General features: G+C 35.3%; 1 protein-coding gene across 1 annotated transcript; it reads left to right on the top strand.

The window, feature by feature from the left end:
* Nucleotides 1-1,254: 1,254 nt before the first annotated feature.
* LOC122308078 (xaa-Pro dipeptidase) lies at nucleotides 1,255-12,526 on the top strand. Its single transcript, XM_043121240.1, has 16 exons — nucleotides 1,255-1,456; nucleotides 1,602-1,651; nucleotides 2,714-2,774; nucleotides 3,135-3,230; nucleotides 3,313-3,462; nucleotides 3,724-3,855; nucleotides 5,534-5,661; nucleotides 6,145-6,187; nucleotides 6,706-6,789; nucleotides 7,454-7,495; nucleotides 7,973-8,043; nucleotides 10,028-10,081; nucleotides 10,182-10,287; nucleotides 10,663-10,731; nucleotides 11,496-11,639; nucleotides 12,079-12,526. Exons 1-16 carry the CDS (start codon nucleotides 1,283-1,285, stop codon nucleotides 12,193-12,195), a joined length of 1,521 nt encoding a protein of 506 aa, XP_042977174.1. The 5' UTR covers nucleotides 1,255-1,282; the 3' UTR covers nucleotides 12,196-12,526.
* Nucleotides 12,527-14,013: the final 1,487 nt, after the last annotated feature.

Genomic DNA, 14,013 nt, shown 5'->3' with positions numbered 1-14,013 from the left:
CATTGATCTCCACTTGCCATTTACCACAAACCTGTCCAGCCTTTCCTTTGTAGAAGACTACTCAGAATGTCTATTGGACCAAGTAAAACCATCTCCACCACAGCCAATGTCAAACAGGTTACATCCTCCAATACTTCTCTAAACTGAGTCAATTGAGTTTGAGCCCGAACCTTTCCCCCTACCTTCTGATGTTGATATAAAATCTCATTAAAATCCCTTCCCACACACCATGCCACATTACTTCTTGGCTTCAAATCTCTCAACAGGTCCTAGGATAGTCTCCTCTTCCCTGTCTTCGGGTGACCATAGAACCCAGTAAAAATCTAGTCCCTGCTTTCCCCTTCTCCTTTCACTACTACACTCACATGCCATTTTGAATAATTCACCACCTTAACTTCATCATCCTTCTTCCAGTACAAAGCCACTAGCATTCTTAGATCACACTCTACCTTAACTCTCAGACAACGCCCTCACGCCGATCCATCCTCTTGAACATCAACCTCCTCAACCTTCCCGATAGAGCTCCCAATCAATTCTCCCATCTTCTGATTCATGTAACTCAATGGTAGGTTCATCATCTACACCCACAGACTTGCATGATCAAAATCCATCAGATTTGGTTGAGTCTCTCCATCAAACTCCTTCAGCACAAACAGGTGGCCATCGAATAGCCACAGACATCCCTCGAACACTCTGAGTTTATCACATCGATTAACAAAAGTGATAACAAAGCAATTGCTACCAATTTCATAAAATTCCATCGGTTTAGGCACCCTCCATATCTTCTCCATTGTTGATCTAATGATCTCCTTTCCGAACATATTTTTCCAACCAAACTCTTTCCCATTTCATCTGTAACAAATCAATTTGTTCCTTCTGGACCTCTATCGGACTATCCTCTTCTCCGTTCAACCTCAGTCTTTTACACACCTCTTTGATCTCCTCCATCCTAATTCACTGCTTACTTTTGTAAAAGTAAGCGGAATCCCCTTCCTATTCCTTCACCAAAAGCAAAAGACTTTAATTAACTTCTCCTCAATTCGCTTTTCAGAAAGAAAACAGTTGAGAGATGACTTTCTTTATTGACCCTCAAAAAATTTAATCTCTTAAAATTAATTTATTTTATTTTATTTAACGATTAAAGAAATAATTATTAATAAAATTATATATTTTTTAATGATTAAAGATGTTAAAAAAATATTTTAAAAATTGATAAAAAAAATAAAAAACCTAGTGATAGATCCATTTAAAAAAGGAGGTATAAAATTCTGGAGTCTCGTCAATGGAGAAAGCGACAGAAGCGATCTCCATGGCTTCGTCTCTGTCTTCGTCGTCCCTCTCTCCGCCGCAAGTGCCGATGGAGCTCCACGTTACCAACCGAGAGAAGCTCCTCAAATCTCTCCGCCACCACCTCTCCGAGTTATCTCGTCCTCTCCACGGCTTTGTCTTCCTCCATGTTCTCTCTCTCCCCATCTCTCTCTCTCTCTCTCTCTCTCTCTCTCTCTCTCTCTCTCTCTCTCTCTCTGTGTATATATATATTATATGTCTGTGTGAGTCCATCACTTTTTTTCTATATAGTTTGTTGAACAATCGGTTTTCAGGGTGGCGAGGAGCAAACGCGCCACGACACTGACCACATCGAACTCTTCAGGTACTTGATCTGTCTTCTTCACTTTTTTTTTTTTTCCTCTGGGTAGTTTAATTTTGGTATATAGGTTTTCTTTTGGTATTATTTTTTCTTTCAAATTAATTTTGAGGTTAGAATTCGTATAAATATTCTTCATTACAATATGTTTAGCATCTTATTGAGTTTCATTGTTTAGATCATTATATTAATATATCGCCACCTTGTTTGATCAATTTGTAGTAGACGTGATTACATCATTATATTAATATATCCCATGGAGGAGTATTTGGTGAAGTAAGACTTCTCTGTGAGTGTTATTATTTTGCCTAAATTGTGGCGTTGGGCAAAATTCTCATTTGGAAAACTTGAGAAGCGGCATTTTGTTGTAGTTAGTTGGTGTTGCATGTGTAGTAAGAGTGGGGAGATAGCTGACCATCCTTTCACTTCATTGTGAGATAGCTAGCACTTTATGGAACACGCTCGTTAGCCTTTTAAGGATAGATTGGTTGTTTCCTAGAAGTGTGGTGGATAAATTTGCGTGTTGGTAAAGGAAGTTTGATAACCAGCAGAGCAGATCTTCGTGAAAAATGATTATGTCTTGCTTAATGTGGTGCAGATATTTAGTTTTTTTAGAGTTTTTATTCAAGTTCTAAAAGTCTAGAGTAAGATAGATAAATACAAAGTGTATTTTATAATATTGGAGCATTTGATATTATCAAAAAAAAAATTATACTAATAAGCATTATTATTATTCTTCCATTTTGGTTACTTATATAAAAAATGTGGTGTATCTGGAGAGAAGAAAAAATCGGAATGTGAAGATAGTGAAAACACAGGGTGGAGCTTAATGCTTTCTTTCTTAATACTCTTTGCCATTGGACGGTTGTCCTGACTTATATTTTTCACCCTCTAGATTTCAGGATTCTTGATCCATGACTCTTTCTATATATAGTGTTTCTCTTATACATAGGTGAAGCCCATTTTTCTTATTAACAAAATTTTATTTAAAAAAATAATTGTCATCAAATGATTTTTACAATTGGTGATCACTTTACTCGCAAATTGATGGACAATTTTGATTACTAGGCAGGAGAGTTACTTTGCTTACCTATTTGGAGTCAGAGAACCAGGCTTCTATGGAGCTATTGTAAGTACATTCTATCTAGAACAAGTTCCGTTGTTCTAGTTTATTCTTGGTTGGAGAACCTGCCTTCTGTGGAGTTATGTACATTTCTGTATTGTTCAAATCCAAACAAAAGTAGGAAAAAAATTCCTTTTATAGCTGTCTTAATGAAATAATGACTGTTTTTATTTATCTTCAGAATAGCATGCCCAAAAATTTAAAATTTGGCTTTGACGCTGTAGACTTTTTTAATGCCTTTTCTTGTGTAATGAATGAATTATATGTTTAATTCTTAAAATATGTTTATTGATGTTTTTCTTAACTTTGGTTGAGAATATTAACTGACAGATTTTGGATTAATTTACCATCAACTTTTTCCTGAAGGACATATTGACTGGAGAGTCCATCCTGTTTGCTCCTCGCTTATCTGCAGATTATGCTGTTTGGTTGGGAGAAATAAAGCCACCATCATACTTCAAGGTGATTGATTGATTGGTTGATTGATAGTTTGAAGTGTACGCCTTGTACATTTTTTAGCTCAGGCTTGTATCCTTTTGTGCAGGAAAGATACCTAGTTAGCGTGGTATACTACACAGATGAGATTGCTAGAGTTTTACATAACCATTTCCAAGGATCTGGGAAACCCTTGTTGTTTCTATTGCATGGGCTCAATACCGACAGCAATCAATATGCAAAACCAGCGGAGTTTGAGGTTCGTATTACTTCCTTTATCTTTAGAAATAACTTCTTTATACCTTCAGAATGGGGAATTGAGTCACTAAGTTTTCTAGTTTTGCTATGTTTGTCAATATTTCTGTACCAATAGCATTACTGCATTAGTGAAAAGTAGATCTCAAACTTAATGATCTGTCTAATAACTTGATACTTTTCAGCGACTTTCTGTGGTTCTCTGGATAAATGGCAAGCCTCCACAATCTTATACTAAATAAGTTTTTCCTTCTCTAATGCTTAGGGTGTGGACAAGTTTGAGATGGATTTGGAAACCTTGCATCCCATTTTGACTGAATGCCGTGTTTTGAAGTCTGAGCTGGAGCTTGCTGTTATCCAATATGCCAATGATATAAGCTCCGAAGCTCATGTTGAGGTAACAGTTTCCAAAATATCTTATGAACTTAACATGTTTGTATCTTTGATTGACTGTCAAATATCTTTTTTTGATAAGTGGCTATAGAAGCAAATATACCGTAAGGGTCAACCTGAACATGGCTCAATCAAATTAAATGGGTCAAATCCCTCAACGTTGTCATGATCTGCATAACTTGTTATCAAACAAATCATATTGGATTGACCTACCGACCATTTTCGGTCTGTTTAATGTAAATAGATTTCATTGACTCAAATACTTAATTTGAGTCAATTAACATAATCCCTTATCTTATAGGCATAATTCGTATCAATTATACATATTCATGTAGTACAAGTCGAGGGAGGACTAGAGGGAAGGCTTTTATACCTTCCTCGGTCCTCGTAGTATCATTCGGGTGGAGGATTAATTGTGTGGGAAACAAAGGGTTGGGGTAGTTACAGTGACTTGCTTTGCTTTGGGAAGGCGTGTTTTGTCCCAATAGGGCTTGGTGTATATTGGATAGGTTTCTAATTTCTCCCTCTTTGGGTGATGTTCATTAGGGGCTCTCTATTATGGGCTAGGTGTTCTCTCTTGTATACACTCAGTGTACTTGGTTATGCCTATTGATATTAATATATTTATACTTATAAAAAAAACATATTCACAATTAGATTCATAAAAAAATTAATTTGATAATCAATATTACCAACCATAACTAATAAAAATAACTTTATTTATTAAAAGTTAAAACATGATCTTAGGATTTTGGTTCTTAATGGCCAAAATGTAATTGAATTGGTGTGTTACAAGGGTTAAGTGGGTTGACACGAAATTGGCTTGCTTCTATTCAGGGTAATCCGTTTTGGTCTGATCCTATTACACTAAACCCTAAGCCTTTTGTTGTGTTCATGTTGGATTTGTTGATCGTGTAAAAAATTGTTAGTCCTAATGCAATCTGAAGTGTACCTGTACCACATCTCTTTTAAGTAGTTTAATATGGAAAAATACACTTTCCACTCTTTACCTAGCAGGCGCTTTACATTTTGCGTGATGAACTACAAAAAAATTACACATTGCACACGTCAACTACCACTTGCTTTTAGATGGCACCCTTTTCTCAAGTCTAACCGTTAGGATGACGAAAAAGAGAGTGCTATTTGACTGTAAGTTGTAGTTAGAGGGTGTAATGTTTCAATTTTGATATTTGGGATGCAAAGTGTAAAAAAACTGTAGTTGGATGGTGAAAAGTGTATTTGCCCCTAGTTTATTCAAAGGGTTCGAAGCACCATTATGAACATGAAAGTATCATTTAAAGGCTAATGTTTTGTTGCTGCTACAAGCTTTTCTGAATTTTATTCAATATTGTGACAGTTTGACGAATAACACTTTAATATGTCTTGACAACCTCATTGTGTAAGTGCTATCAATTGCTGCTGTTGTTATGAAAGGCATTGGCAGTTGTCACAACCATAACTTCAATGACAGAAACAGCAAAGAGAAATAAAAATTGTGGGCATTTGGGGCATTTCAAATATTAATTGAACTTTAATTTGTTTGTTTTCTTTTAAATCTGTTCCTTTTCAATAGATGAGTGGAATTTGCTCATGATTGTTGTTCATTTTTACTCAAGAGTTGTATTGGGCATGCTTGTAGAGATAACGTTAATGTGTTTGCTGCTATCTTACATTTTGACCAGGTTATGAAAAAAACTAGAGTGGGAATGAAAGAGTATCAATTAGAAAGCGTGTTTCTTCACCACACTTACATGTATGGTGGTTGTAGGCACTGCTCATACACATGTATTTGTGCTACTGGTGAAAATAGGTGAGAGTTTTCATGGTGCTCAAATATTAATTTTTCTCTATGTGTGGTGCTAAGTGCTCTTCTACACATTACGCGAACCTTGATGCATATTCGTTAAGGATTAAACTTCTAATTTTTGTAGAGAAAATGATAGAACATGTATTTTTTTTTTTTTTTTTTCAAAATAAGAATTTTGTGTATGAGATCTGATAATCTTGAAATATAGGCCTACCCTATAATTTTCCACGACTCCAAAAGTGGTTTTGCTCAAGTCCAGATTGAACTGGAGGTTTTAGTGTTAATATGGACTTTTGAAGACTTGCAGGCAACTTATTTAGCCACCATATTTCATGAAGATTCCAACTGTTGTAAGTGGTACATGGGAAGTAAATTATGAGTATGGATGTATTGATATTGTATTTTATAGCCATCTTAGATTTGTTTACCTATAAAAAAAAAAAGAAAAAAGATTTGTTTACTAACTGAAATATTGTATTATAACAGTGCCGTGCTCCATTATGGGCATGCAGCGGCTCCAAATGACAAGGTATGATAGATTCAATGTTTTTTTTATGCAGCACATTGGAGAACGTTTGCTTTGGTGCTTTTTGAAAGAGGTCTTTATCCTTTGGAGTTTCAGAATCCAAATTCTCTGGTAAAGGGCATGTTTGGGTAATGAGATGAGATGAAATGAGAGTTCTGTGAATAGATGTTTTATTGGGTTTTGGGAAAAAAGAAAGAAAAATTTGAATAAAAATAATTTAAAGTTAAACTGTTTGAATATTATTTTTGTTTTGGAATTTGAAAAAGTTGTATTGTTTTTTGTGTTTTGTTTCGGAGTTTGTAAAGTTGTAATAATTAGGTAATGATTAGATGAAAAAATTGAAGACTTGAAGTTGAAAAGTGTTTTGCATTTGAGTGATGTTTGGGAAGGAAATTATGAAAAGTATTGAGATGAGATTCTCAACTCTCAACTCATCTCAATTCCTAAACATGGCCTAAATCTCCTTAGCTAGCAATAGTATTTTGTGTAGGTTTCAAATCCTCGCAATCTCCTTTGTGCAGACCTTGGAAGATGGAGATATGGCATTGTTTGATATGGGAGCTGAATATCATTTTTATGGGTCGGACATAACTTGTTCATTTCCTGTGAGTTTGCCTTTTTCTCTCGCAGGTTAAAGTTGGATATGAGTTTTCACCTATGGGCATTGACTTTATGAGTTAGGCAGTTAATGAGCTTTGCATGGGTCCTTACTAATGTCTTACCCAATTTTATGTGTCCTCTCTCTCTCTCTCTCTCTCTCTCTCTCTCTCCATGTAGGGCCAGCTTTGAAGACATTCTTGGATTTATTAGATCATCATCATCACAACCTCAACATAAATATTTCTATTGTTTGACTTCTGATTTATAAGTAACCATAATGATCCTTTCATTAGCAACTCCACTAAGATCTTGGGAGAAATGATAGTAATGCAATTTCTAGACAACGAGTACATAACCTGGTTATGAGGCACTGCATAATAATAAAAGAATAATTTTTTAATATGTATTAGAAGTAATTTATTAGTATATGGCAGTGCCTCACAGATGGGATGTGTAATAGGTATGTAAAAGTTGTGTCCCTATCATTACTTAAATCTTAGTTTAGAGTTTTAAATGGGAGTACTAGTCAATGGGGGTTTCTGGTCAAGAAATGTAGTGCTGCAAACTGTGTTAAAAAATAGTGAGCAGTAACGGATAGGAACGTGATCTATTTGTTTTATCTTCCCCTTATGTGAGGAAAATTTATATTGCTTTAAAATTTCTGTGCAGGTTAATGGGAAGTTTACCAGTGATCAGTCACTCATTTATAATGTAAGTGATTTACTTTTAGAGAAGTATCAACCCCCAACTTACCCCCCACCAAAAAAAGGAAAAGAAAAGAAATCTTAATCCTCGCCCCCCTCCTCTCCCCTCGCTCCTCTTCTCCTCGTAAGTGGGCTTAACCTAGGTGATAGGATTCATAAGTCATACAACTGCTCTTAAATCATGGTTCTAAGATTTGAAAGCACATTTGTAGTGACTCTGTAGATTATAATGTGCATATATATAATTTACTTACCACTGTATTTCACTGCTGCATCAAATGCATCCCAAATGAAATGAGCACACTAAATTAGCACACATAGGCGATGCTCTTGTATATGTGCTGCATACTTGAGCTCTTGCCTATTCTCATGATCAGATAAAATTTGTTTTACAGAGGAAAAAAAAAAAAAAAAACTGTTTGGGTTCACTTCTTTATGGCATTTCCATTCTTCAGTCTCTGTTTCTAATTATCAGTTTTTGCAGGCTGTCCTTGAAGCACACAATGCTGTCATTTATACAATGAAACCTGGAGTAAACTGGGCTGATATGCACATGTAGGACTTCATGCTGATACTTTTTGTTAAAAAATTTACATTGTGTTTTTCTGTATGTGTTATGGGGAAACAAAGGAAAATACAGTAGGTATGGGACGTCCTCTTCAGGAAACACAAGGAAAAACTATAGTTTAAAATGAAGCAATGAAAGGGAGTTTTCTAAAATTTGACCTTTTTTCAAATGGTCTCTATGGTTGAAAACATCTCAAGAAGATCCCTGAGGCAACACCCGTATCTCAAAATGGTTTCTCCATCTAGATTCTGCTATTCATTAATAAAAATTGTTGACGTGGCACTTATATGCCATGCTATGACTATGGGTGAGCACTGACTTAGTCGGAGTTCAAATCCGAACTTCGACTCTGGTTCCAACTTGTGTGGGCTCTGATCCTACTTTGACTTGTCGGAGTGGAGTTAGATTTGGGCTTTTTTTTTAGCTTCATATTTTGCCTATTTTAAAAAATTAAACTTTTTTATGGACTTTCAAATTTCAATTTTTCCAAAAAATTTAAAACTAAAAACTAAATCATTCACTACTAGTTTACTTCCATACTAATATCTACTTATTTTTATGCTAGACTTATACTATAGTATCTAATTACATGTTATCATACTATAGTATTACACATTATTTTTAGTGTCTAATTACATGTTATTATATTATCCTAGTTTATATTTATACTTATTTCTGCACTAGACTTATTTCTAGTGTCTAATTATATGTTATTATACTTTAGTAAATTAGTATTGTGTTATTAACTTATTATACTAGACTTATTAGTTATTTCTATACTAGTGTCTAATTTATTTCTATACAAGACTTATAATATAGTGTTAATTACATGTTATTATACTAATGTCTAACTTATATCTAACTTAATTATATGGTAGACTTTCTAGTGTCTAATTGCATATTATTATACTCTAGTAAATTATTATATGTGTTATTAACTTATTATACTAGACATATTTAAATACTAGTGTCTAACTTATTTGTATACTTAATTATGTATGGTAGTAATACTATGATGTTTACATATGCTAAAATTAGTGTATTTATATTAAGTATAAGTATATTATTTTATAATAATTAGCTCATACTAGTATATTGTTGAATTTAACTATATAAGTTCTAGTTGTATAACTATATTACTATACTAGTATATATGATAAATATATAGATAAATACATATTTTTATAACATATGTACAATATCGGAGCAGAGCATAGAGTCGGAGTCGGATCGAATCGGAGTCGGAGTCAGTCTAGCGACACGTTTGACTCCGATTCCGTTTTTTCAAAGTTGGAGCGGAGTCGGATTTCAGATTTTCGCTCAGCCCTAGCTATGACCAATCATGCACAGACATGTAACTCATATACAGAATCAACATGCCGTAGCAAATAAATGGCATGTTGACATGGCATATGTGATGTGTTAGTCCGTGATTGGTCATGGCGTGACACATAGGTGCCATGTCAGCAATTTAATGGAATCCGGACAGCGGGATCATTTTGATTTATGGGTATACCTCAGGGATCTCTTGAAACTTTTTCAACCTTAGGGACGTGATTGAAAAAAGGTCAAACTTCAGGGACCTGTACAGTTATTTTCCCAAAAATCTTTTACAGAATTGCAGAAATTGTAAAAAGAAAAAAAATCAATGTGAATCAAAGTCTAAACAAAGTATGGTAGCCAAGAAATGTCAAAGTAGCTTTTACTCATTGAGTATTATAAACTTTCCAATCTAATATCTGTCGATATTTGAATCTAATATCTCTCATCATGCTCTGATGTGGTGTTCTGGAAACTGGACATCATATCCTAGAAGTGTCGATAGATATGCATTATAGTTTCTAATTAAATAGAAATGCAGTTATAGTTTCTAGTCCATCAATCCTGGTCTAGGTTTTCTAGATCTTCTAGGACTGCGAGTCTGGGTCTTCATTCTCTTTCTGTTTCCTTTTTCCCCTTAAAATGCTGCAGGTTAGCAGAGAAAGTTATCCTTGAATTGTTGAAGAGAGGAGGCATCATTGTTGGGTAACATCTATTTGCTCAAATAATGCATTCTCAGTTATTTGCAGCTTGTTGCTCTTGTTAGAATAAAAATTTGATGTTTAGTTGTGGTTGCTGGCTCTAGCAACGTGGATGATATGATGGCTAAACGATTGGGTGCTGTTTTCATGCCTCATGGTCTAGGGCATTTCCTTGGTATTGACACGCATGATCCTGGGGGCTACTTAAAGGTCTTTGTGCATAATATTTCTCATGCAGTTTCTATTTCTAGTAAATATGTTTATTGCGAACTAACTCCTAGGGGTTGTGGCTCAAGTGGTAAAGACCTTGGGCTTGGGGGTATGCTCCCCCAGGTTTAAGGTTCAAATATCCTTGGGTGCAACAATCTCTAGAGGCTATTAGACTGGAGGATTTTCTCTTTGAATTACTCGATGTGCATTTGCGGGAAATTCCTTGCCGAGGGCATGTGCACTCCTAGGATTAGTTGGGATGTTGTTCTTGGACACTTGGTGCCAATAAAAAAAAAAAAATGTTTATTGCGAACTCTGCAAATTATACAATGTTAATATTTTTGGGAAACTTTTTTTTTTTTTTTTCTTTTGCAGGGAGCGGAAAGACGAAAAGAACCTGGATTGAGATCTTTACGTACAACCCGAGAGCTCCTGGAGGGAATGGTTAGTAATGGTTTTTCTGCGCAAATGGAATTGCCTTTTTTCTAATCCTTGATGTAAAAGAATCAAATCATATATTGGAGGTTCTATTTGTTGAAATCTATGACCCTAGTTAAAAAGCATGCTTGTTGCGATAGATAACCATGAGGTTGAATGATTTTCTTCAGATTTTTAGTATCATGTTTTCATTTATACTTATCTGATTTTTCTCAGATCAGAATTTGTTGGAATATCTGCCTTGGAATTTTAGTTATTGTTATTATCTATTTGGTGATAATTTTTCCAAAGGAAAGTGGATTGTTTTACATATACATGTGCCAAGCATCTTTGTCAGGGATACATCTTTGGAAATGTGGTAAAATTATATGTTGAATGCCATTTTTTTATGCTTTACCATAAAGGTACATGCTTCCGTTCACGCTTGTGAACTTTTCATTCTATGGGGGTGGAAATGAACTGAAAGATTTGGCCTTGTCTGGCATGTTTCTTGGAAGGAATTCCTGGTTGTTTTAATTTTTGCTGATTGATTGAAGTCTTTCATTGATTTATTAATTACATCTTTTTTGGCTCCTGAAGAATTGCATTGAAATTAATTAAATAAAAAATGACGTTTTGGTTATCTGCCACCGGTTGATTAACTGGTTGATTTCTGTAGTTGGGCCTTTTTCTGTCATATGCTGTATAGTTTGACGGATCTCTGGCATAAATGCTACAGAAAGTAAATTAGAATACTCTTCATTCTATTTTCGTGCTGTCATTTTATGTAGGTGATAACTGTAGAGCCTGGATGCTACTTCATTGATGCTTTATTGCTTCCTGCCATGGAAAGTCAAAGCACATCAGGATTCTTCAATCAGGAAGTAATTGGAAGATTTAAAGATTTTGGGGGTGTTAGAATTGAAAGTGACGTGGTACTCTATTTTCCCAAACCTTTCTTTCTTTTACATCTAAAACTTGATTAAATGATTCGTTCTCTTTGAGGTTTTTATCTGTGCATGATAAGATTACATTTGCAACTCGCCACACAAAGCACATGTAATAAACCCATTTCAATTTTCTATAGATACGAAATGCAGTGGTAGCACATTTTCTTAACCCAAATCTTATAACTTACCAAATAAACCATTTTAGGCAACACCATATTGTGACCATTTTTTCCCATTTCTTCAAATAAGTTTTTGTTTGGGCCCATATGCAGCTCAGATTAGCTTAATTTTTCCTTTCCAAAAGTATGCTGCTGCTGGCTTCTCTTTGTATGGTAGCAATTGATCGCTTTTGTGCATTTGACTTTTATTTTTTATTTTCGTTATGCTATTCTTTATTTTTTTTTGCCCTTTTTTAATTTTGCAGCACGTCACTGCCAACGGTTGCAAGAACATGACAAAGTGTCCCCGGGAAATCGTGGACATCGAAGCTGTGATGGCTGGGGCACCATGGCCTCTCGAGAAGAGACCTCCATCTATTTAGAAATGGTTACAGTCCTTGGCAATGCGCTCTACAACTGGCTGAATTGTGCTGTTGTCAATTTGGTACTGGTAAAATATGAAACATAGAAGTTCAGCACAGAATAATGTATGTAGTCATTGCTGAAGGCATTTTGTTTGCCTGCCAAAGTTTACGGCATTGTGTTACTAATTATGAGCCAGAATTGAGAAATCTATTGAGTTAGGCACTGAACTATGTTCTCCATAAACAGTGCTCGCGAATTGGCACATCGATAGCTGAAGCTCGTAAAGTCTGCAATTGGACTGTTCTTTGGGCAAACATAAAGATATGATATCAAATATTCAAATGCAAAGAGTTAAGTAGCATATAGCTATAATTCGGACAGGGTAAAGAAATTGCAGTACAAGATATATGAAACTGATTGTTAAAAATTCTATAGTATTTTATCCCTTCTGTACGTCTCCATCTCGTACTTCATAAAAATACTAGCTTTTAAAGATATGTAATTATAAAGCAGTCCTATCCAACTGCTTAGAGGGTACATATATCATACCCTTTTTATCAGCTAAAAGTCGATGATCTTATGCTACAGGGCAATATTCGTTCTTTACAAGCCTATTTATTTTAACAATTCTTATATATTAATATATAGTCGCGCTGTACAATTGCCGTGCAGTCGGCATGCCACATCAACTGTTAAGAAAAACAGAAATAAATGCAGTAATGTGACAAATACAATTACCTTCAAGCCAAAGAAAGCAATCACAACAGCAGAGATGGGATGTTTTGATTTCTGCAGCTCCAAAACCCCTACTCCCATGCAAACTTCCTTCTCTGAAAGTGCTCAACAACCCAAAAATCCCAGACAATAGGTCCTTTTACGGATCCCAGGGTGCAAAGTTCATCTGATGGATGAAGGAGAGGCCATAGACCAATTGGCAAGAGTCGTTCCTCAGTGAGACCAAGAGAGAACTTGGTGATGGTGATTCAAGTAATGGCGAAACCCAGTAGGAAAGACTAGTTCTGATTCCATTCTCTCTTGAAGAACACTGGCCACGGATCACACTTCGTATCTTCTCTTCGCTTTCTTTTCCTCAAATTCCACTTTCTCGTCAAAGCATAGATTATGTAAGGAAAAAAAAAAAAAGAGGAAGAGGAAAAGGACGATTACATGTTTAACAGGTTTCTCTCAAATCTATTTCCACAATTTCTTTCTTTTGTATTTGCCCTCAAAATTTTTCTCAAGTTTCCAAAAGTTCTCCAGCTTAAGGTTGTTACAAACTGAAAGGAAGGAAGGAAGGAGGGGGCTTCAAGGGAGATTGACACAGAGAGGGTCTTTGGAACACAGAGTGAAGGAGGGAGAGTCATCTGACTCAGAAAAATTAGGGGAAACATCTAAAAACTGAAACGATGCCGTTTTGAGTTTTCCACATCAGCGTTGTTTGCCCCGCGCTTGCATAATCTAACTTTGTATAGCTTTTTTGATTTATTAATACGCTAAACATCAAGAACTCCATCCCTTTATCTCTCTTTAACTTGATAAAACACTCGAAAATGCACTTCAAGAACTCCATCCCTTTACGACAAAAGCATACTGGTATGTAAGGGTGGGCAGATTGTTAAGTAGTTTAACATGAAGATTAATATTTGGATATTTGATTTTTTATGATCCATGATAATAAAATAATAACTGTGACGCCCCCAAATTCCGTTTGGGATCGGACGAACATTTGAAGCGTCGAGACATGCAACACAAGGTTACTTGCCTCCATTCATGACATATAAGATGCAATATTCCTAACATGCATCTAACAATATGCAATATTCGCAGCGGATAAA

The sequence above is a fragment of the Carya illinoinensis genome, chromosome 4 (assembly GCF_018687715.1).
Source record: "Carya illinoinensis cultivar Pawnee chromosome 4, C.illinoinensisPawnee_v1, whole genome shotgun sequence".
Classification (NCBI taxonomy): Eukaryota; Viridiplantae; Streptophyta; class Magnoliopsida; order Fagales; family Juglandaceae; genus Carya; species Carya illinoinensis.
Note: the sequence above shows the minus strand (reverse complement) of the source record. Positions and strands in the feature narration are given on the sequence as shown.